At 49.3% G+C, this 18,758-nt stretch overlaps 4 protein-coding genes across 4 annotated transcripts; 2 read left to right on the top strand and 2 right to left on the bottom strand.

The window, feature by feature from the left end:
* Nucleotides 1–355: 355 nt before the first annotated feature.
* LOC124543742 lies at nt 356–5,206 on the bottom strand. The gene is made up of 13 exons (XM_047122031.1): nt 4,941–5,206; nt 4,661–4,868; nt 3,857–4,040; nt 3,366–3,525; nt 2,953–3,114; nt 2,723–2,877; nt 2,437–2,646; nt 2,167–2,365; nt 1,539–1,881; nt 1,316–1,463; nt 1,041–1,235; nt 832–976; nt 356–567 (listed from the first exon to the last, which is right to left on the bottom strand). The coding sequence occupies exons 1-13, from the start codon at nt 4,999–5,001 to the stop codon at nt 371–373; spliced, it is 2,367 nt and encodes a 788-aa protein (XP_046977987.1). The 5' UTR covers nt 5,002–5,206; the 3' UTR covers nt 356–370.
* Nucleotides 5,207–6,160: 954 nt separating this feature from the next.
* On the top strand, nt 6,161–11,508 carry LOC124543550 (molybdenum cofactor biosynthesis protein 1). Its single transcript, XM_047121783.1, has 10 exons — nt 6,161–6,664; nt 6,787–6,898; nt 7,073–7,240; nt 7,804–7,967; nt 8,043–8,127; nt 8,206–8,269; nt 8,352–8,490; nt 8,935–9,045; nt 9,333–9,453; nt 10,075–11,508. Exons 1-10 carry the CDS (start codon nt 6,557–6,559, stop codon nt 10,755–10,757), a joined length of 1,755 nt encoding a protein of 584 aa, XP_046977739.1. The 5' UTR covers nt 6,161–6,556; the 3' UTR covers nt 10,758–11,508.
* Nucleotides 11,499–12,548, bottom strand: LOC124543549 (prefoldin subunit 2). The gene is made up of 3 exons (XM_047121782.1): nt 12,196–12,548; nt 11,939–12,080; nt 11,499–11,851 (listed from the first exon to the last, which is right to left on the bottom strand). The coding sequence occupies exons 1-3, from the start codon at nt 12,327–12,329 to the stop codon at nt 11,699–11,701; spliced, it is 429 nt and encodes a 142-aa protein (XP_046977738.1). The 5' UTR covers nt 12,330–12,548; the 3' UTR covers nt 11,499–11,698.
* A 1,463-nt stretch (nt 12,549–14,011) lies between these two features.
* On the top strand, nt 14,012–18,563 carry LOC124543636 (exocyst complex component 1). Its single transcript, XM_047121894.1, has 11 exons — nt 14,012–14,349; nt 15,038–15,332; nt 15,407–15,606; nt 15,686–16,012; nt 16,083–16,199; nt 16,279–16,359; nt 16,436–16,608; nt 17,157–17,364; nt 17,450–17,915; nt 17,995–18,119; nt 18,193–18,563. Exons 1-11 carry the CDS (start codon nt 14,173–14,175, stop codon nt 18,289–18,291), a joined length of 2,268 nt encoding a protein of 755 aa, XP_046977850.1. The 5' UTR covers nt 14,012–14,172; the 3' UTR covers nt 18,292–18,563.
* Nucleotides 18,564–18,758: the final 195 nt, after the last annotated feature.

The raw sequence follows: 18,758 nt of genomic DNA, 5'->3' as shown, positions 1-18,758 counted from the left end.
TCGTCGAGCGCGCGCAGCTCGTCGGGCAGCGCGTGCAGGCGCAGCGCGCGCTCCAGCAGCGCGTCCGCCAGCGCGCCCGCCGCGTCGCCGCACCACGCCGCGCCGCGCACGTGCAGCCACTGTGGACACGCACGCCGTCACTCCCCGCGCTCCCCGCGCTCCCGCGGCGCGCACGCTGCGGCACGCTTACCTTGTGCGCGGGCGCGGCGTCCAGCGCGGCGTACAGCGCGGCCGGCAGGCGCGGCGCCGGCGCGCGCGCCTCGCACTCCACGCGCGCGCTCCACGCCAGCGCGCCGCCCGCGCCCCCCGCGCCGCGCGTCGCCCGGCGCGCCGCCCGCGCGGCCCGCTGCGCCTCTGCGAACACGGGTGGTCAGCGAGTGCCCCGGGGCCGCGTCCCTCTCACGTACTCCGCGTACTCACCGAGCGGCGCGAAGTCGGCCCGCAGCGCGGCCAGCAGCGCGGGCAGCAGCGACGCCACGGCGCCCACGTCACTCCGCGGCGCCAGCGCGCGCAGGCGCTCCTCGTGGGACTGCTCGCCGCGCGCCCAGAGCGGCGCACCCGCGCTGGCTTTAATTGTGTTTTTATATTTGGACGGTGTAATAAAGTTTTTCAGCGTCGCTGTTATATTTGTATTCTAGCTGTGTCCGCGACATCGAATTTAACAAAAAAAGGATATCGTTCAGTTCACAGATTTACTATAATATAGTAACCCTGTATTATTACATCAAGGATCTCTCAGTAAAAGTCAAAATCGTTCGCGAGCCAGAACGAACAGAATCACCGAGGCGTCTTTCGAGAAAGTGTGATAGTTTTATCGCGAAACATAAGTACCGAGAGCGAGATAAGCGTTGTCCGGGAACAGCGGCGAGAGCAGGCGCGCCGTGAGCGCCGCGCGACCCTCGGCCGCCGCCGCCGCCGCCAGCGCGCACGCGCTCTCCTCGCAGTAGCGGCTGGCGTCCCCGCGCCCCTGCGCCGCCTGCAACGAGCACTCGTGAGCGGGGACAGGCGGGGAGGGGGCGCATCAGCAGCGCCGGACTCACCGCTCGCAACGCGGCGTCACGCACGGCCCGCAGCAGCTCGGCGCGGCGCGGGGGCGGCGCCAGCAGCGCCCTTGCGCGCGCCCACTCGCCCGCGCCCGGCAGCAGCGCCGCGGCCGCGCCCTCCGCGCCCTCCGCGCCCTCCGCGCCCTCGCCCGCCGCTGCCTCGTTCTCCACCGACGCGCACTGCCTCTCGCACTGGTCGATATGAGCGTTCGCTTAATTCCAACCGATTCGATTGAAGCGAGGTAGCACCACGACACAGGCGGTCGGCTCACCGTCTGCAGCGCGGCGGCGACGTCTTCCGGCGACGGTGCCACGAGCTGGGACGGGGGCGCGCGACCGAGGACGGCGCAGACGAGCGCACACGCCCCCTCCCCACTCGGCTGCCCTCCGTCGCCCGTCGCACTGACCTCGCACACGGTTCTGTAACGTCATACGTCATCATTGAGTTACAAATTCTTACAGTGAATCTTCCGGCCACACGTCGTGACGCGTCACCTGGCGACGTAGAGCGCGTGGTGCGGCGGGCAGGCCGCGTCCAGCAGCGCGGCGCGCAGGGCGCGGCCCGCCACGCGCAGCGCGGCCTCCTGCCCCGCCGCGAGCAGCTCGAGGCGCGCGAACTCGGCGAAGGGCAGCGGCGAGGCGCAGTCGAGGCGGCGCAGCAGCGCGCGCGCCTCGCCGCGGATCCGCGCCGCCTCCGCCCGCGCCCCGGCCGCGCCGCCCGCCGCCAGCAGCAGCGCGTGCAGCCAGCGCAGTCGCCAGCACACGAGCGCCGCCCGCGCCCAGCCGCGCGCCCGCACGCAGCACGTCTCCCACAGCGCGTTCACCCAACTCAGGTAACCTGCGATAGATCCACTACGTTTTGAAGTTGTCTGTAGTGTAGGTGGAGGTGTACCAAATATGTCAGCCTTGTTTAATAGGTATAGAGGTTTTGTTACAACATTTTTTTCAGGCGCTTAACATACAGAGGAGCAGTCGAGTGTTTGGACAAGAGTCAACTGGAGTACTTTTTAAATTAAAAATTGGAATATAAATGAGAATTAGAAGCCCAGAATAAATTTTTTTTGGTGAAAATAGTACGAAAGACTAATTTTAAAATACGGAATAGATCACTCTAGCGACTGACCCGTGTCGTCCGAGAAGTAGTGCGGCGGGTCCAGCAGGAGCGCCAGCAGACGGCGGGCGAGCTCGGGCGGGACCCTCGCGGGGTGCGCGGCGGGAAGCGAGTGCGCCTCGCGCAGCAGCGGCAGCAGCGCCTCGCCAGTGTCCGCCGCCGCGTCGCCCACCCACCGCGCCGCCCACTGCGTGCCCGGCAGCAGCGGCACCTGCGGACGACACGGGCGCGTAACATCATAGGCCTCCCCGGAGGCGCGACGACGCCGGACGCGGGACGCACCTTAGCGAGCAGCAACAGGCGCACGGACAGCTGCAGCAGCTCGTCGTCGGCGGCGACGGGCAGCAGCAGGTCGGCCACGTCGTGCGGCAGCGGCGTGCGCTGCGGGTCGGGCGAGCGCGCGGCGGGCGGCGCGGGCCGCCAGTGCGCCGCGGCGCGCGCGCGCTCCACGCGCACCCAGCGCGTGCTCAGCGGCAGCCCGCTGGCCGCGACCTGCCGGCGGCGGGCCGCGTGAACATCTCCGGCGGAAACGCCTGCGGGGCGGGCCGCGGCGGGGGACGGGTCTCACTTTGTCCTCAAGATCGCGCAGTCGCCGCTCGGAGCGCTCGAGGAGAGCTGGGTCGTCGGGCGGCGGGAAGGCCGCGGACGCGTAGTTCATGGCGACCACGAGCTCGATGGACATGACGAGCCGCTCCCAGAGCCCGGCGGCGCGCAGGTACGACCCTACGGGGAGTGTTCGTGTGGTATATCCGCCGCTCGTAATGCACAACCCAGATAGCGGGCGGCGTGCCGTCTCACCGACGCAGTAGAAGATGCGCGGGTAGGCCTGCGGCAGCGCGCGCGTGTCGGCGAGCGCGGCGCACGCGGCGGCGGAGAGCTGCGCGGGGTCGCCGCCGGGCGCGGCCGCCAGCGCGCCGAGGAGGCGCTCCCACAGCTCGATCCGCACGTCCACAGACTTTTCTGTGGAGAACAGAACTTTAAACTTAAAAAATATCAATGGAAAATATGTTTGTCGTTATAAGCCTATACTAATGCACTGGTGAACATGATACATCAGCTGATATGCCGTATGCATAATTCTTTGGGTAATTCACATCATATCACATATTAAATAGATATAGAAAATATTTTTTGATTTGATAGAAAAAAAGCAATTTTCTAGTCTAGTCTTTCTATTTTCTTAAAAGATAGAGAGAAGCTCAACAGCGCACCTGCGGCCAACATGTCGCGCAGACGCTCGAGGTACGCGTGCGGCGACAGCGCGGCGCGCAGCGCGCTCAGGTGGCGCGCGAGCAGGCGGCGCGAGCGCGGCGCGCGCTCTGCCGCCTCGCTCGCCGTCGCCAGCGCCGCGTCGGCGCCGCCGCACGCCTCCTGTTCCACACAAGACGCCGTCGATATGCCACTTTAGATAACGACGTCCGCCCTGACCGATTTTGGCCTCGGCGGCCCGTCTCGAGGTTTGCCAGCAAATTAGGCCGGACAGCAAATTAAGGCGCACCAGTGTGGGCACAAGCACATGTGCACGCTCTAGTCACTCACTTCGTAATTGAATGCAACGGTAAAACGAATCGGAAAGATAGAGTTGAAGCGATAAGCCGACGGCTCACGAGCTTCCGAAGGCACTAGCAAGGGAAGAGTGTGAACACTTGGTTTTTACTGAGAATGTTTCGCTAGATGAACCCAAATGAAACAGCTGAGGCACCTGAAAATCGATAAACCGTTCCCAGAGCAAGACGTCCTGCGGGTCCTGCGCCACGAGCAGGCGGTAGGCGGACACTCGCTCGGCGACGGCGGGCGCATCCGGCGCGTCCGTCGCGCGTCGGGCGTAGTAGCGCCTCTTGCGCTCGCGCACCGCTCCCATAGAGCGGGGCCTGACGCATTCGTATCTGTAATAAAAAAATCTTATTTCTTTTCGAAAACCAGCACTACCATATTGTATACTTAAAAAAAGTTCAATAGATGTTTAAAGAACCTGGACATTTTCCTACTGACACCAAGACCTGTGACCTGGTATGTTGCTGTGAACTCAAAGCTTACAGCGACATGCCAGACTCTTGACACAAATCAGCAATAGCACATTGCTAACATAAAATATCTACGACATTAGAACAAGCAGGTTTATGGAACATAGCAATAACATTACACGCTAAAACATTCATCTCATTGATTAATATAGATTTTACACATTCAGTGATTTAAACATTATTTGAGAATGATATTTCAATGATATGTCAATGCAAAAAATATTTATTACTTACTCGCAAATTAAAATGTAAAAGAGACATTTTGTGTATCTAATCCAAAACAAATAAAAGGCATTCAAGACAATTCCACTTAAGACGGAACCAAAACAGTATCCATTTAACTAATAGGTGATATTTCTTAGTCTATGTGAAATACTGTTGTGCACACCTAATACTTTGATGCCACTCAGTATAAACTTCCACTAACGTTATTTTGAATATCTTGTTTACATAATATATTTTAAAATTAGAAAAAAAATTACTGAGGTCTCCCAGGATAGTAAAGAGTAGATACTCGTAGATTCCCGCGATCTAGCTTACGATCGATATAGAACTCTTCATCGCTTTGAACTTGATGAGTAATTTTGGATGGAGTCGATAGATTTTCTCTTGCTTTATCATCTTCTGAATCACTGGCTAACAACTGCAATTCTGTAGATTCCGCTTGATAGTTATTTGTCACTGATGGTTCTAAAAATATAAACAAATAAATAAAATAAAACTTACACAACTAAAACCACTGAACAACAACTAAAAATTAACCTGCGTCTTCAATATTTATATTGTCCACCTCTTGAGATGTATAAGCTGGGAAAAGAGCCATTTGTTTGTATGTATTACTAATATTTTTTTATCAAATAATCAGTAAAGGATTAAATTATCATTTTTAAGTGTATTCTTATGTTTGTTTTCGTAAGTTCTATATAATCCCTCCCAATAACTTTGTAGTAAATTGTAATTGCATTTGCATTCCCAAGTTGCAACTGTCAAGTGTCAGTGTCAAATAAAATGTAAGTTATTGAATGTTCCGATTGTCAACTTTCTAGTCTATGGGCAATATAGTGTGTTATGAGTAATTCGTAAAATAAGTGTAATTTCATCAAAACATAACCCTATATACTGGCACTAGATCGTTTTAAAGTATCTCTTTTACAGAGGCCGATTATTGGTCATGGCATTAGTGTAGTCTTTTGAAATTACATGAAATGTACCCACAATCTAAGAAGTTAGCTACGATTTTGATAGAGCGTTAAAGTTTGTGTTTGAGTTAGTTACGCAGTTCTTATAGAAGTTTTCATTAATAGTATGTATAGAAAACTATATAATCCAAAGACTTAATTTACAGAGTTTTTTAGTTTTGAAAAGTACAGTAAATGCTTATTAATAAATGCTTTAAATAAACTTTTTGTCGGGTGACTTATTACTTAACCTGCCGCAAATTAAACAATAATTTGTATTAAATTAAATAATATGGTGTCTGTAGTCAGAGTCGGATTTAAAGGTCTGGAGTCCCCGGGCCACAAAGCAGTGGGGGCCCTAGACAAACAGAAACGTGAACAACCTAATAATTACATTATCATCAATTAATTACTTTTTTATTTCAATCAGTAAGCAATGATTTATTTACTTGTATCGGTAACTTTTAAAATATTAAATAACAACATTATTATAATTTGACTATATCTCGGTATTTGTTAACTTGCTGAAAACTGTGGCCCTCACTAATGTGGAGGCCCCAGGGCAGTTGCCCCGGTTGCCCTCCCCTTAATACGGCCCTGTCTGTAGTGTATAAATAAATACGTGTGTATCAATACGTAGTGTAAAGACATCATTTTATTCCAATGGAAGTATTTAAACATTTTTTTAACAATTTTATTTTAAAAAGTTTACTTTTTCCTACTAGTTTGGAAAAACTATATCACTTCTCCAGGGCACGTGACACTATGTTCGGCAATTCTGCAGGCAACTTGTCGACTGTCATAACATGCAATATGACAGTCTGAAGTGACTTTCTTGACACTTCAGTCAATTTACAATTGTGTACGTAAACATATCAGACATTCGTATGTGTATAAAGTTGCCGATAACTCATTGCAGAAAGTAATTAGTAAAGCGAGACGAAATATATTCACTTAATTTCGAATTTCCTTAATTATTGTAACAGCCACGTTGTATGTGCTTGATTTGCTAACATTGTGCTTGAGAATCTATTTAAAAAGAATGATTGGTAACATTAAATAAATTATTAACTGATATCATTAACACATTTAGTGTGCATATACTGTTCCATACTTCTGTTTGCACTTCTTGATTACTATAGGCACTTGCATAACATTGTTATGTGACTTTTTTAAATTATCTGTATAAGTAAACACACAATGGCTTACAATAATAAAATGAAGTTAATTTTTGGAACAAAAAGTTTTACAAACGGGAGAACTTTTTCAAACAGATTTTTTAACTCACAGCGACTAACACACACTAATGTAAGTAGAAGTTTACATCATTTATTTTGTTATCTTTTTTATTTATTTATTTGAGCATATGGGCACTTACAGTTCAGTACCTTGTTTAAATTCGCCTTGATAAAGGTCACTTTACCTTTCAGATCCAACCAGACACTCAGTCGAGTGATAGTAAAGTGGCTCCACTGGTAGACCTGTATGGTCGCCAACATAACTATCTCCGAATATCTCTGACTGAGCGCTGTAACTTGAGATGTAAGATTAGTGTAGAGTTACTCAATTACTTTTTAAGTTATGTGTTTTTTTTTTTAAAGTTCTATTTGGAGAACAATTGAAGCAAAAAAATTAGACTCAAGACAGTTATAGTAACCGTCTCATATATTATTGAAAAATGTGGAGCATATAAAGAATGGCATGGTGGTTTTATAGGCCAATACTGTATGCCAGCGGAGGGCGTGCCGCTCAGCGCGCGCGACGCGCTGCTGACGCGCGCCGAGCTGCTCCGCCTGGTGCACGTGTTCGCCGCGCTCGGCGTCACCAAGCTGCGGCTCACGGGCGGAGAGCCCTCGGTGCGCTCCGACCTCGTCGACATCGTTCGTGCGTATCTGAGTGTACTGTCGCAAAATGAGCCTTTGGAAAGTGTTTGCATCAAATACAAATATGATGTTGCAATACCGACGAAGCATTCATATTAGTGTGGCGCTCGTCGAGGTCGTTTCTTATCTCTGACTGTATTGACCTTTAAAGCTTAGTTAAGAAAAAATGTACATTGGAGATATTATTAAGTATCAAATATGAGGGAGTAATAGGAATGAATATGAACCAATTATACATTATGTTGCAATTGTCAATGTTTGTCTTAAGTTTCTCCTTACAGCTGATTACAGATTAAATAGTTCATTCGTACTATGACTCTAGTAATAAAATAAAAATAATGAAATCGACCCATAACTTTGCTATTTACTTCGAAGACAATAATCCAGCATACATATAATGTATAGTAAAATATATATTAAATCAATTTTGATATAGTTTTGATCCAAGTAATTCACCACACAGCTGCCTCGTCGCCAATTTTTTCTCGCTTTAAGCCTGGCTCGACCCGCCGCCGCGGGTCTAGGCAGCGAGTGGCATAATAAAAGTGCGTGTGTCGCGCGCAGAGGAGCTGAGCGGCGTGCCGGGCGTGCGCACGCTGGCCATGACGAGCAACGGGCTGGCGCTGCTGCGGCGCCTGCCCGCGCTGCAGCGCGCCGGCCTGCGCGCGCTCAACCTGTCGCTCGACTCGCTGCGCCCGGAGCGCTTCGAGAGCATGGCGCGCCGACCGGTGCGTGCCCGACCCCGCGCCGCGCCGCCCCCCGATCTCTAATGACTGACTACTGACTAATGATCTGACCGCCAGGGCCTGCCGCGCGTGCTGGCGAGCATGGACCTGGCGTTGCAGCTCGGCTTCGACTCCGTCAAAGTCAATACCGTCCTCATGAAAGGTAATCGGTCGGGGAACGAGAGGCCGCCCGCCGGGTCGTGATTCATTCAAATAACTCACCAATCGATCTTCCTTCAAGGTTTCAACGACGACGAGGTCTCAGATTTCGTAGAATTGACTCGCGAGCGTAAAATCGACGTCAGGTACGTCACTTCCGAAATCGAGTTACCTCGAAAGGAATCCGAATCGAGTCGAGGAAGTTCCAACGTTCTTTCGTGGACGCAGGTTCATCGAGTTCATGCCGTTCTCCGGCAACCGCTGGCAGGACGAGCGCCTCGTGAGCGAACGCGACGCGCTGGCGGCGGCGCGCCGCGCGCACCCGCGCCTCGCGCGCGACGCCGACGACGCGTGCCGCACCGCCACGGTACGCCGCCAGCTACGCGCTCCCGCCATGCGCCGCCCGCCATGCGCCGCCTTTGGAAAGCCGCTCACTTCGCCGATCGGATCGAGTTCATTCATTCATGATATCGTTATCACAGAGAAAATCATCAATTCTCCAGAAAAACAAAATCTTATCAGTAAATAAAACAATATAAAAATGCCGCGTGCTATGTCAATCACTCGGCTGGTGGTGAGTATTCCCGAAGAACTAGGCTGCGGACCTCGTGGAGGCGGACTTTGTGGAGTCGAAAAGTTATATTTACTTCTTCTGTTAATACAATGATTTTCACCTTTATGAAATCCACATTCCACATTTAATGAACGATTGATAATTCTAGGCTGTATATTCTATTCTAGGCTCGGTCGAAACGAATGTCTGGACGATTGAGGGCAGTCGAATATTTCCGTGATTACGCTTTGTTCCCAGATGTGGCGCGTGCCGGGCTACGCGGGTCGGGTAGGGTTCATCTCCTCGATGACGAAACCATTCTGTTCGACGTGTAATCGCTTGCGACTGACCGCCGATGGGAACCTCAAGGTAATCTCGTAGGTTTGACAGACGATAAAAAACTACTGCGAAATGTCTATTCTAGATGTATTGAGACTGAACCTCGACACAAGAAAAGGTGTCTTTAAAAAAGATAAAGGATTTAATCTCGGCGATGGAAATCTGTCTTCCTCGGGAAACAAACTCACAGGGCACACTTACATTACGTAAGCGTTAAAGCTCGGCGAGGACAGTTTTCTCTGACAATAGCGTCCGTCGAGAGCGCAACGCTACGGGAAGCTATCGACCCCAAGTGAACACGCGTTCTCCGCCGCCAGGTGTGCCTGTTCGGGGAGGCGGAGACGAGCCTGCGCGAGGCGCTGCGCGGCGGCGCCTCCGACGCCGACCTGGAAGCGCTCGTGCGCGCCGCGCTGCGCCGCAAGCTGCCGCAGCACGCCGGTCAGTGCGCGCACTCGCCCCCTCGCCCCCTCGCCCCCTCCCACACTGCACGCACTCGCTGCGGCCACCGGCTGCTTTCATCGAACGTATTTTATGAAGAGTACTAGTGCCATATGATTTCAGTCAAAACGTGTAATGTTCGTATCTGACGTGAGCACACGACTCGCAACTGGAGTGCGAGTCGTGCCTTCGGCGACGGGACCGTTGAGTCACTTTACCGCGACGTTCCGAAACTTCGCGCTCATTTGAACGAACATTTTTTGTAAAATGTGTAAATGAAAAAATGATCTCAGTCTCAGTATAATAATAGTTCAATAAAAACCTAATCTAATAAAAATCATTATAACCTATTGTAATGATATATCAACATAATACATTCATTTCATTAGCCTCCATCTGAAATCCCCGATTTCCCCGACCGCACTAGCAACACGGAGTGATTCATCTCATGAGTAGTGTTAGCAGTCACACTCGCGGCCGCCCAGAGCCGGTGAACGTTTATGTTCGGCCGTATTTTGTAGGCATGCAGAATCTCGCCCGCTCCAAGAACAGGCCGATGATTCTGATAGGCGGCTAGACGGCGGCCCCCGCGCCCCCCCTTAGTTGGTGCACCGTTCACAGCGGCCCGCCCCGACGCGCCGCGCCGCGCGCTCGCCCGCAACTACTGCACGAGCGCGCCCGAGCCGCCCGCGCCGCCCGCGCCGCCCGCGCGCCGCCGCGCCGCCGAGCTCACGCACCTCGACGAGCACGGGCGCGCGCGCATGGTCGACGTGGGCGAGAAGCCGGTCACCGCGCGCGCCGCCGAGGCCGAGTGCTTCCTGGTCGTGGGCGCGCGCCTGCTGCGCCTGCTGCGCTCGGCGCGCCTGCCCAAGGGCGACGCGCTGACCGTGGCGCAGGTGGCGGGCGCGCTGGCGGCCAAGCGCACGGCCGACCTGATCCCGCTGTGCCACCCGCTGCCGCTGGAGCTGGCGCACGTGCGCGTGACGCTGCCGCGGGCCGAGGGCGACGGCGGCGGCCGGGTGCGCGTCTGGTGCGAGGCGCGGGCGACGGCGCGCACGGGCGTGGAGATGGAGGCGCTCACGGGCTGCGCGGTGGCGGCGCTCGCGCTCTACGACATGTGCAAGTCGGTGGACAAGGGCATGTCGATCACGGAGCTGCGCGTCGTGCGCAAGTCGGGCGGCAGCAGCTCGTGGCCGGCGGAGGGGGGCGGGAAGGGGGGCGAGGGGCCGCATGTCCGCGCGCACGACACCTCCCCCCTGAAACCGGACGAGACCTATGCACCGACTAATTTTATGTACTTCTAATTTTGTTTTTGTTAATCCATATTATTAAAGTAAGACCATTTCTGGATTTAATCACTTCTAAAATTACAATAATGATATAGTCTACTTCAGCTCGAGAATACCCTTTTTGGTATTTTTAGATGCAATTTAGAACATGAAACGCCACTGATCAAACTATGTGACCAAACCCAGACTTGCTCATTATTATATCAAAGTTATTTTTTATACATAAACTCTATTTTAAGATGAATTAAGTCTCTTAATATCATATTATATTGTTTTGTAACTGTTATTGAGGTGAGGTTTATAAAACTTCTATGAAATAACTGGTTACAATATAAATGGTACTACTTTGGTAGTTTTATAAAAATGTTAATTTGTAATAATGTTTTGGACTCGTAATGTTAATAAAACATGGTGCTATAATAAGTGTAACTGGAACTTTACAGGAAACCTTTCTTACTGTTTCTTATATAATTATTTCTTTTTGTGAAATAATTTTACTTAATGTTTATATATTTTTATTTTTTTTTACTTCTTAAATAAGCTAATTGAGCACTTTGCAATTTTATTTCAGTAACAGCTCATTGTGGTGTGCAAAGTCAATTAGACATGGCAACCATAGATGCCATACTTAACTATGATACATTGTAAAGGGGAATGTGATATTTTTATCTTACTAAGATAAGTAGTGAGCTGGTATAGGATATTAAGTTATATTTTTTAATAATGCAGGTATTTTATTAAATAAAAACAATTTAATAAAAAAAAATTAGTTTTAATGTAACACTTTCTTTGTGAAAGTTACTTAAAATAACTTAAGAAAAGTATATTTTGTGAGATTAAAAGAAAAGATACTAATACAAACTTCTTTAGGTGTATTTATTATACAAAAGCTGTAAGAAAATGAAGGTGTTCTTAATACAGAAACAAATGTATGTGCCTCGGTGAGCCACCTATGATCAGCCGCTTGCAACGAGTACATTGGATTTAGCAGGTGCGTCTTCTCGAGGAACCTCACTGGAATTCTCTGAGCCTCTTTGAACCTTGATATCGTGTTTTTCTATGTAGTCATTAATTTCTTGTCCTTTTTTCGCTAGCTGCTCATGTAGGGCCTAAAATGAATGCAATTATTTTGATTAGACTGTGTACTTCTAAAATGATTTAATTACAGATCATAGTATCACAAATTTTAAATGTACCTGCAATACTTGTGGTAGGCGTTCTTTATTTCCTTCTAATTCTGGTAATACGTCTGCAACAGTGCGCTCTACCACAACACCTCCTACCATTCTGAAACATTTGCGACCAGGTTCCACCGCCTGTAGTGTCTCAATGACTATCCTGGTAAATCAAATATTTATTTAGTATCTCCAATTGGTAATTAATTTACACTAGCATTGTATTATGTCACATATGCTTATGGAGGTAAAGAAATAAGAACTCATTAGTAACTTACTTGTGCTCATTTAAGTCCATTTCTAGTTCAGATATTTTATTGGCGAGTTGTCTTTGTTCGCTGCGTAAGTTTTGAAATCCCGCGAAAATTTCACTAGATTTCGCTTTACCACCTTTGCCCGAAGTTTTAGCCATTTTTAGTTAATGTATTTGTTTTAGGTTAAGTTCCGGTAGTTAATTGTTTTATATAATTAAATCTATACAATTTAATTTTACAGCGTTAGTATAGGTTTCCAGTTGATAAACCTTATTTATTCTTATGAATCCTCAAGATATGAAATAAAGTGTTAACATTTGATACCTGACCTGCCAAATTTAGTAAAAACGATCATCAATATTGACAAATGACAAATGCATGTCAATCTGACGTGAATTTCCTATAATACCTATTAAATCACTGAAAAAATGTATACCTAATAACTCGTTAAAATTCCTTATTTATCTTTTAATAAGGATTTACAGAAATTAAATTAATGTGCAATTCGGAACCAAAGAATTGCAAGACGATTTTTAAATTGGGAAACATTATAAAAAAAGAAAACATTGGTGGGAAAATTTAGGTTCTTCTTCATTTTACATTACTGCATATATTTTTTAATTTTTACATTAATTGCTTAACTTAACTAATAGAGAAACACGTAATTAATTCATTTCAAGCGTGATACATACAGCTCGTTTTAACACATTGTACAATAAACTATCAACATTGACTAGCAAATAATTTTTACTTGCATATTAAAAAAAAAAAAATTAAATAAATATTGGACAACATCACTACTCTGTAATTCTTACTCTGATCCCAAAGTAAGAAGATAAAGCACTTGTGTTAAGGACAATCAGATGTAACGATGGTACCACAAACACCCAGACCCAAGACAACGTGTATAACTAATGAACATTTTCTACATCGCTTCGTCCGGGAATCGAACCTGGGACCTCGGAGTCACGTACCAATGAAAACCGGTGTACACACTACTCGACCACGAAGGTCGTCGGATATTTAATAATAACATACGGATTAATAAATACTATTGCTGGGTTTGCGTAATAATATTATCTATATTCACTGTAACATTGATCGCTTTGATTGAATCAGTGATAATCGTTGTATGTACACGAGACGTAAAGCTTATAGTATCAAGTTTTGGACTTAAGAATGACGTTAAGAATGACTGTCTCATTTCATCAACAAGATAAAGATTTTTAAATTTATTACTTATCACAATTAGGAGATTAATTATTTTTTATAAGAAACCTTAAACTTTTTGTTGGGTTATGTCCGGACTTTAGACGATGAGCTGTAATAGTATATAATAAATTAATCAAATTGTAATACATTATCTGTTTCTATAATTAGTTTTCGCAGATATTTTTAACTTTTCCGCTTTATAAATTCAAATCATTGTTAAAGAATATAATTATGAGAAAAAATATATATTGATTTATTACAAGACTATGTATAATATAAAAAGCGTGGAGGTTGTTATTATTTAACTAACATAATTTTGTATTTTAAATGTTGAAAAATAGTAACTATTTCTATTGAGTTTCATGTCGGTTTTTCTCAGTAGAATCTACATTCCGAACTGTTGGCAGTTTAATACAGTTTTATAAAATGACAAATTTATATGTTAATAAAGTATTTTTAGATTTTGATAGAATAATTGTAGAAACCTTATCCTCTTTTCTCCTATTAGGTATATAATTTCTTTTTTTGTGGCTTTTATATGAGCCAAAAAGGCACAGATTATCTCGCCTATGTCGCGTGCGAATACTGTATATAATGCACAACGGAATAATAAAATATTACTGGTCAGTCACTGTCAATATCAAATGTCACTTTGAAATTTGACAATTCAACATAACAATCCCGTCCTGCTAGAACTAAAAAGTTATTGTTATAATTTGTTTCTAAAAGTTGACTGTGGCTAGAAAATGAAAAAGTGCGCCGTGGAAAAGGTGATCCGTAATTATTAAAATGAAACTGGAAGAGACATCTGTTTATGGCGACAGCGCAATTAGCGCGGAGGTGTTCAACGCTAGTGGACGACAGCAGAGGCTGAGTGCGGAGGGCGGTTCGCTGACTCTGAGCGAAGGAAATGCTCGTCTGCGTTCCTGGCCGCTACATGTTGTTCGGATCAAAACTGATACCTCGGTTTGTAAACATCAACTGTGAAAATGTTTTTGTATCAGATAGTAATTTGCACAGAAGGATGATTGTGAATATATAATAAATATACAGTATTTCTAGAACTGGAACGCAATATATCGTTGGTACTATTGTATGCTTTAGGTCAAGACGTGATTTAATTATTCTCATTTTTTTTTCTACCTTAAGATTAGATTGAATTGTGCATTATATATTTAAAGATTGCAATCTTTGTGCAAGCTATTTCTACTCACTTTATATCCCTCATAATACAAAATCTTATATATCAAGCTACAAGTAAAAGATACATTAAACTCCATACTTATTGTATATATTAAAGTAACTAGTAGCTACAAAAAAATCATCTGATGTTGTCAGTTCAGGCTGCTTTAAATTGAATTGATTTTAGTTGTACGTACATACATACATCAGAATCTTTCTGTTGCATAGCTTTACATATCTATGCATACACAGGGACAGGCAGCGAGCGAGTAGTGACTTTGATTTATATATGGGTATGAAGTGATTATAAATTATTTAAAATTGATTTATTATTATTTACATATTATTATATATGTGGTTTTGTTAATGTGCTTAATAATTAAAAAATACATACATCACACATTTCATCCACATTTTGGTATTATTTAAGAACTACAAGCAAACTTATTTCATAAGTAATATTACATCTCAGGGTGGAGTAAGTATCGAGGCCGGCGGAGAGACGCTTACATGGAGCTGCACCGACGAGCGGTCGCGCATCGCACTGGCGCAGATGGCGCAAGCGGCGCATTCCGCGCCCGTGGGCCCGCCCTCCGACGCGGCGCTCGCCGCCTTGCTGGAGGACGCGGAGCCCGACGACACGGACGCGGAGCGCCGCGTCAAGCGGCTGGGCGAGCGCCTGGCGCGCCTCGACGCGCTCAACGTCGGGGGCATGCTGGCCGCGGCCACGGAGGGCGGCGGAGCGCAACTCGCTACTAGACTGGAAGGTATCACGACCACCGCGTCGACGTGGTACTCCTCTTGTCTTCCCATGCCAGAGCGCCTCGTTTCCATGTGCCAGCCGGCAGTGCGGCGGGGGCGGCGCTGTCGGCGCGCCTGTCTCGGCTGGAGGCGCTGACTCGCGCAGCGCCGGCAGCTCTGCACGCGCGCTCCGGCGCCGCGAGGGCCGACGCCGCCGCGAGGGCGCTCCTCGTCGAACTTCATGAGATATACGAGTGGCTCGACGCACCCGCGCTGAGGGATCTCGATTCTCTGTCAGAAGTGAGTCGTGCGCATTGACATCGCTACTCAAGCGATCCATATTTAAATAGTTTTAATATTTTCAAAATATTGGCGACAGATATCGTTGGCGAGCACCGAGGGCCGAGCGCGTGCGCTGAGCGCAGCGGAGGCGCTACGGAACGCGCTGCGCGGCGAGCGCACCGCGGCGCCGGCGCGGCTCCGGCTGGGCGCCGTGCGCGAGAGGCTGCGGCGCCTCGAGCGCGCGCGCGACGCGCTGGCGGCGGCGCTGGCCCGCCACCTCAACAACGCGCTCATCCACCTCGCCAACGAGGCGCACGCGCCCGCCGCGCCGCGCCGCCGCCACCACGCCGACCTGCAGCCCTACGCGCCCTTCATGCGCTGGCTCAAGGACATGGACGAGAAGGCTCACGACGGGCTCGTCAAGGTGACGCGACCGACTCGATAGTGTACGTGCGGTCGAGAGCGCGCCTGATCACACTCGCCCGCCGTCGCAGGTGTACGTGGGGACGTGGTCGCGGGTGTACGAGCGCGAGGTGCACGCGGCGTGCGAGTCGGCACGCGCGGCGCTCGCGCACGCGCCGCCCGAGCGCATCGACGACCTCCTCGACGAGGTGAGCGCTCCGGCCGGCCGTCGCGCTTCCCGGAACCTCCGAGACGACGGCTAACGTGCGAGCCATTGTGTCCCGGCAGGTGCTGACTCTGGTCGAGACGGTCTGCAACGCCGAGCAAGACTTCTGCACTCAATTCTTCCACTTGGACGTCGACGTGAAGGTGAGTATCGTGTAGTGAGTGAGGACGGCACGCAGCGCGCGGGAGTGCGGGTGAGTAACGCGGCGGCCGTCGGCAGGGCGAGGCGGGCGACGGCGAGCGCAGCGAGAAGAGCGACGGCGGCGAGCGCGCGGAGGCGCGGCGCGCGGCGGGCGCGGCGGGCGAGGCGCGGCGCCTGCGCGCCGACCTGTTCCCCGCGCTGGAGCACGAGCTGGTCGCGCTCGTCGCGCACGTCGAGCGCCACGAGCCCTAGTGAGTCGCTCGTCAACAGCATTTGAGATTGCCTGCTCGTACTAGTACAAGTGTTTTGGCAGATGTGTTACGTTGTTGACGAAATACATATTTCTAATTAGTTTGAAATTAAAATTATATTCAATTTATTGTTTATTTCATAAATAAATCTATTTGGCACCTTTCACTGCAAACATTTATGCGTGCGTCGCCATACCACATACGATACCGCAGTTGACGGAGCGTAGGTGCTAAAGCAACTATCTTTATAAGAATAGAGAGTAAATAATGATAAATTGTTTTTTACGCTGAGGATCACAAGCGACTCGTGCTGTCAACTATTGTTTGATGTGATTTGGTGTGATTGAGTTAGAAACTTAAGATGCACATCCGTATTAGCGGATCTTGACACTATCCATATTGGGACCCGTGTCCACTGTCCGTGGATACATTTTCAATGGGCACACCACTAGTTTGTTCTTCGAAATATACCTTAGTATCTCAGCTGACGAAGCGTAGCTGATTCCATAGTTTGTATTTCGATGAAACCTTAACCCTCCCCGCGGCAGCGGCGCGATGCGAGCGCTGGCGTGCGTGGGGCGGCGCGTGCTGGGCGAGGGCGGCGAGGGGGGCGCGGGCGGCGAGGGCGGCGCGGGGGGCGCGGGCGAGGCGCGGTGGGCGCGCGCGGCGCTGGCGGCCGTGGCGGTGGCGGCCAAGCGCGGCGCCGACCGCGCCGTCGCCGACCGCCTCGCCGCGCTGCCCGACGCCGTCAAGCAGGTACGGGCGGCGTAGCGGTCATTCGCCCAGGTACGCCACGGACTGTCTACATACACCTTCGTGTACAACGGAATCGTGTCTGTAGGCCGCGCGCAAGCCGAAGTGCGGCATCCTGAGCTTCATACCGGAGTTGGAGGAGATGAGCGCGGTGTGCGAGGAGATATTCGCGCGAGGCCGCCGAGCCGACCTCGATCGCTGGTACCTGTCGCTGGCGACGGCCATGTTGCGCGCGATTCAGCAGGCGGAGCATCCCCGCACGCCTCGCGCCGTCGTGCAGCTCGAGAACTACCACAGACTGCACGCGTGCGTGAGCGCGCTGCGCGTGCCCGCGCTGGACGCGCTGCGGCGCGACGCCAAGGCGCGCTACGCGGACGCGCTGCGCCACTACGTGACGCAGTACTTCGGGCGGCCTCTCGAGAAGCTCGCGCAGTTCTTCGAGGGCGTGGGCGAGGCGGTGGCGGCCGGCGTGCGGGAGGACGAGGTGTGCTACCGCGCCGCCTTCAGCAAGCACGAGCTGCGGCGCCTGCTGGCGCTCTACCCCGCGCACGAGGGTACGTCGCGCCGCGCACGCGTCTCGCGCCCGTCTCCTCGGCTTCCGCGCTCGAGTGATGCTTCAATTTTTATGTGCAGTGCGTAAATCATTGCACCGCCTGTACCGAACTGTGGAGAAACACTTGAGCGAAGAAGGCGGGCTGCTGCAGGTGGTGTGGCGCGCCATGCAGGAGGAGTTCATCGCGCAGCACGTCGCGCTGCAGGTTACATTTGTACTTAATTCACGCAGAAGCGTATACGAGTTGCGCGTTACATTGGTTATATTGTGCCGCGCAGGCGCGCATAGCGGCGTGCTACCCGGGCGCGGGGCTGGCGCTGCCGCTGAGCACGCAGGACATCCTCGACGCCTTCTCCGACATCGCGCGCGAGCACTGACCGCGCACCCCGCCCACCGGCATGTTACTACTATGGCCTACGAGGGTTGAGCAGGCTTCGGTCATGCATAGGATGACATATGCACACTGTTTATATTTATAAATTTGACAGCAGTCATTTTTCACCAAAATGATGTGAGAACTGTTCTTTTCAACTTGATAATTAAGTGCAAGTATTAACATTATTAAATATAAATATTATATAACTGTTTGTAATCTTTTAATTAAAATATTTATATTGAATGTATATTGAAAACTTAGTTAATTAAATGTTTATAAAATTATACATTGGCCTGTATTTATTTAAATCACCATGATTTGATTTTTTGTATTTTTTCATGCAGTTGTTATTGAGAATCTTAACTTTAAACTGTTGGAGCAAGACTGTTGTTTTTGAATTTCAAGTTTGGAAATTACTCCATTACCTTTTAAAAAGAAAATAAAGAAATTGATTCATATTCAATATAA

Source organism: Vanessa cardui, chromosome 3, assembly GCF_905220365.1.
Source record: "Vanessa cardui chromosome 3, ilVanCard2.1, whole genome shotgun sequence".
NCBI lineage: Eukaryota > Metazoa > Arthropoda > Insecta > Lepidoptera > Nymphalidae > Vanessa > Vanessa cardui.
Note: the sequence above shows the minus strand (reverse complement) of the source record. Positions and strands in the feature narration are given on the sequence as shown.

Coding starts and splice junctions, on each gene's coding strand:
- LOC124543549 (XM_047121782.1), bottom strand. CDS start 12,329: ATGGCTAAAACTTCGGGCAAAGGTGGTAAAGCGAAATCTAGTGAAATT. Junction 12,081..12,195: donor ATGGACTTAAATGAGCACAA/GTAAGTTACTAA, acceptor TTGATTTACCAG/GATAGTCATTGAGACACTAC. Junction 11,852..11,938: donor GCCTACCACAAGTATTGCAG/GTACATTTAAAA, acceptor CATTCATTTTAG/GCCCTACATGAGCAGCTAGC.
- LOC124543550 (XM_047121783.1), top strand. CDS start 6,557: ATGGCTTACAATAATAAAATGAAGTTAATTTTTGGAACAAAAAGTTTT. Junction 7,968..8,042: donor AGAGCATGGCGCGCCGACCG/GTGCGTGCCCGA, acceptor TCTGACCGCCAG/GGCCTGCCGCGCGTGCTGGC. Junction 8,491..8,934: donor ACGCGTGCCGCACCGCCACG/GTACGCCGCCAG, acceptor CTTTGTTCCCAG/ATGTGGCGCGTGCCGGGCTA.
- LOC124543742 (XM_047122031.1), bottom strand. CDS start 5,001: ATGGCTCTTTTCCCAGCTTATACATCTCAAGAGGTGGACAATATAAAT. Junction 3,115..3,365: donor GCGCGACATGTTGGCCGCAG/GTGCGCTGTTGA, acceptor TGTTCTCCACAG/AAAAGTCTGTGGACGTGCGG. Junction 2,366..2,436: donor GCCTGTTGCTGCTCGCTAAG/GTGCGTCCCGCG, acceptor TGTCGTCCGCAG/GTGCCGCTGCTGCCGGGCAC.
- LOC124543636 (XM_047121894.1), top strand. CDS start 14,173: ATGAAACTGGAAGAGACATCTGTTTATGGCGACAGCGCAATTAGCGCG. Junction 14,350..15,037: donor GGATCAAAACTGATACCTCG/GTTTGTAAACAT, acceptor ATTACATCTCAG/GGTGGAGTAAGTATCGAGGC. Junction 16,200..16,278: donor TCGACGACCTCCTCGACGAG/GTGAGCGCTCCG, acceptor GTGTCCCGGCAG/GTGCTGACTCTGGTCGAGAC.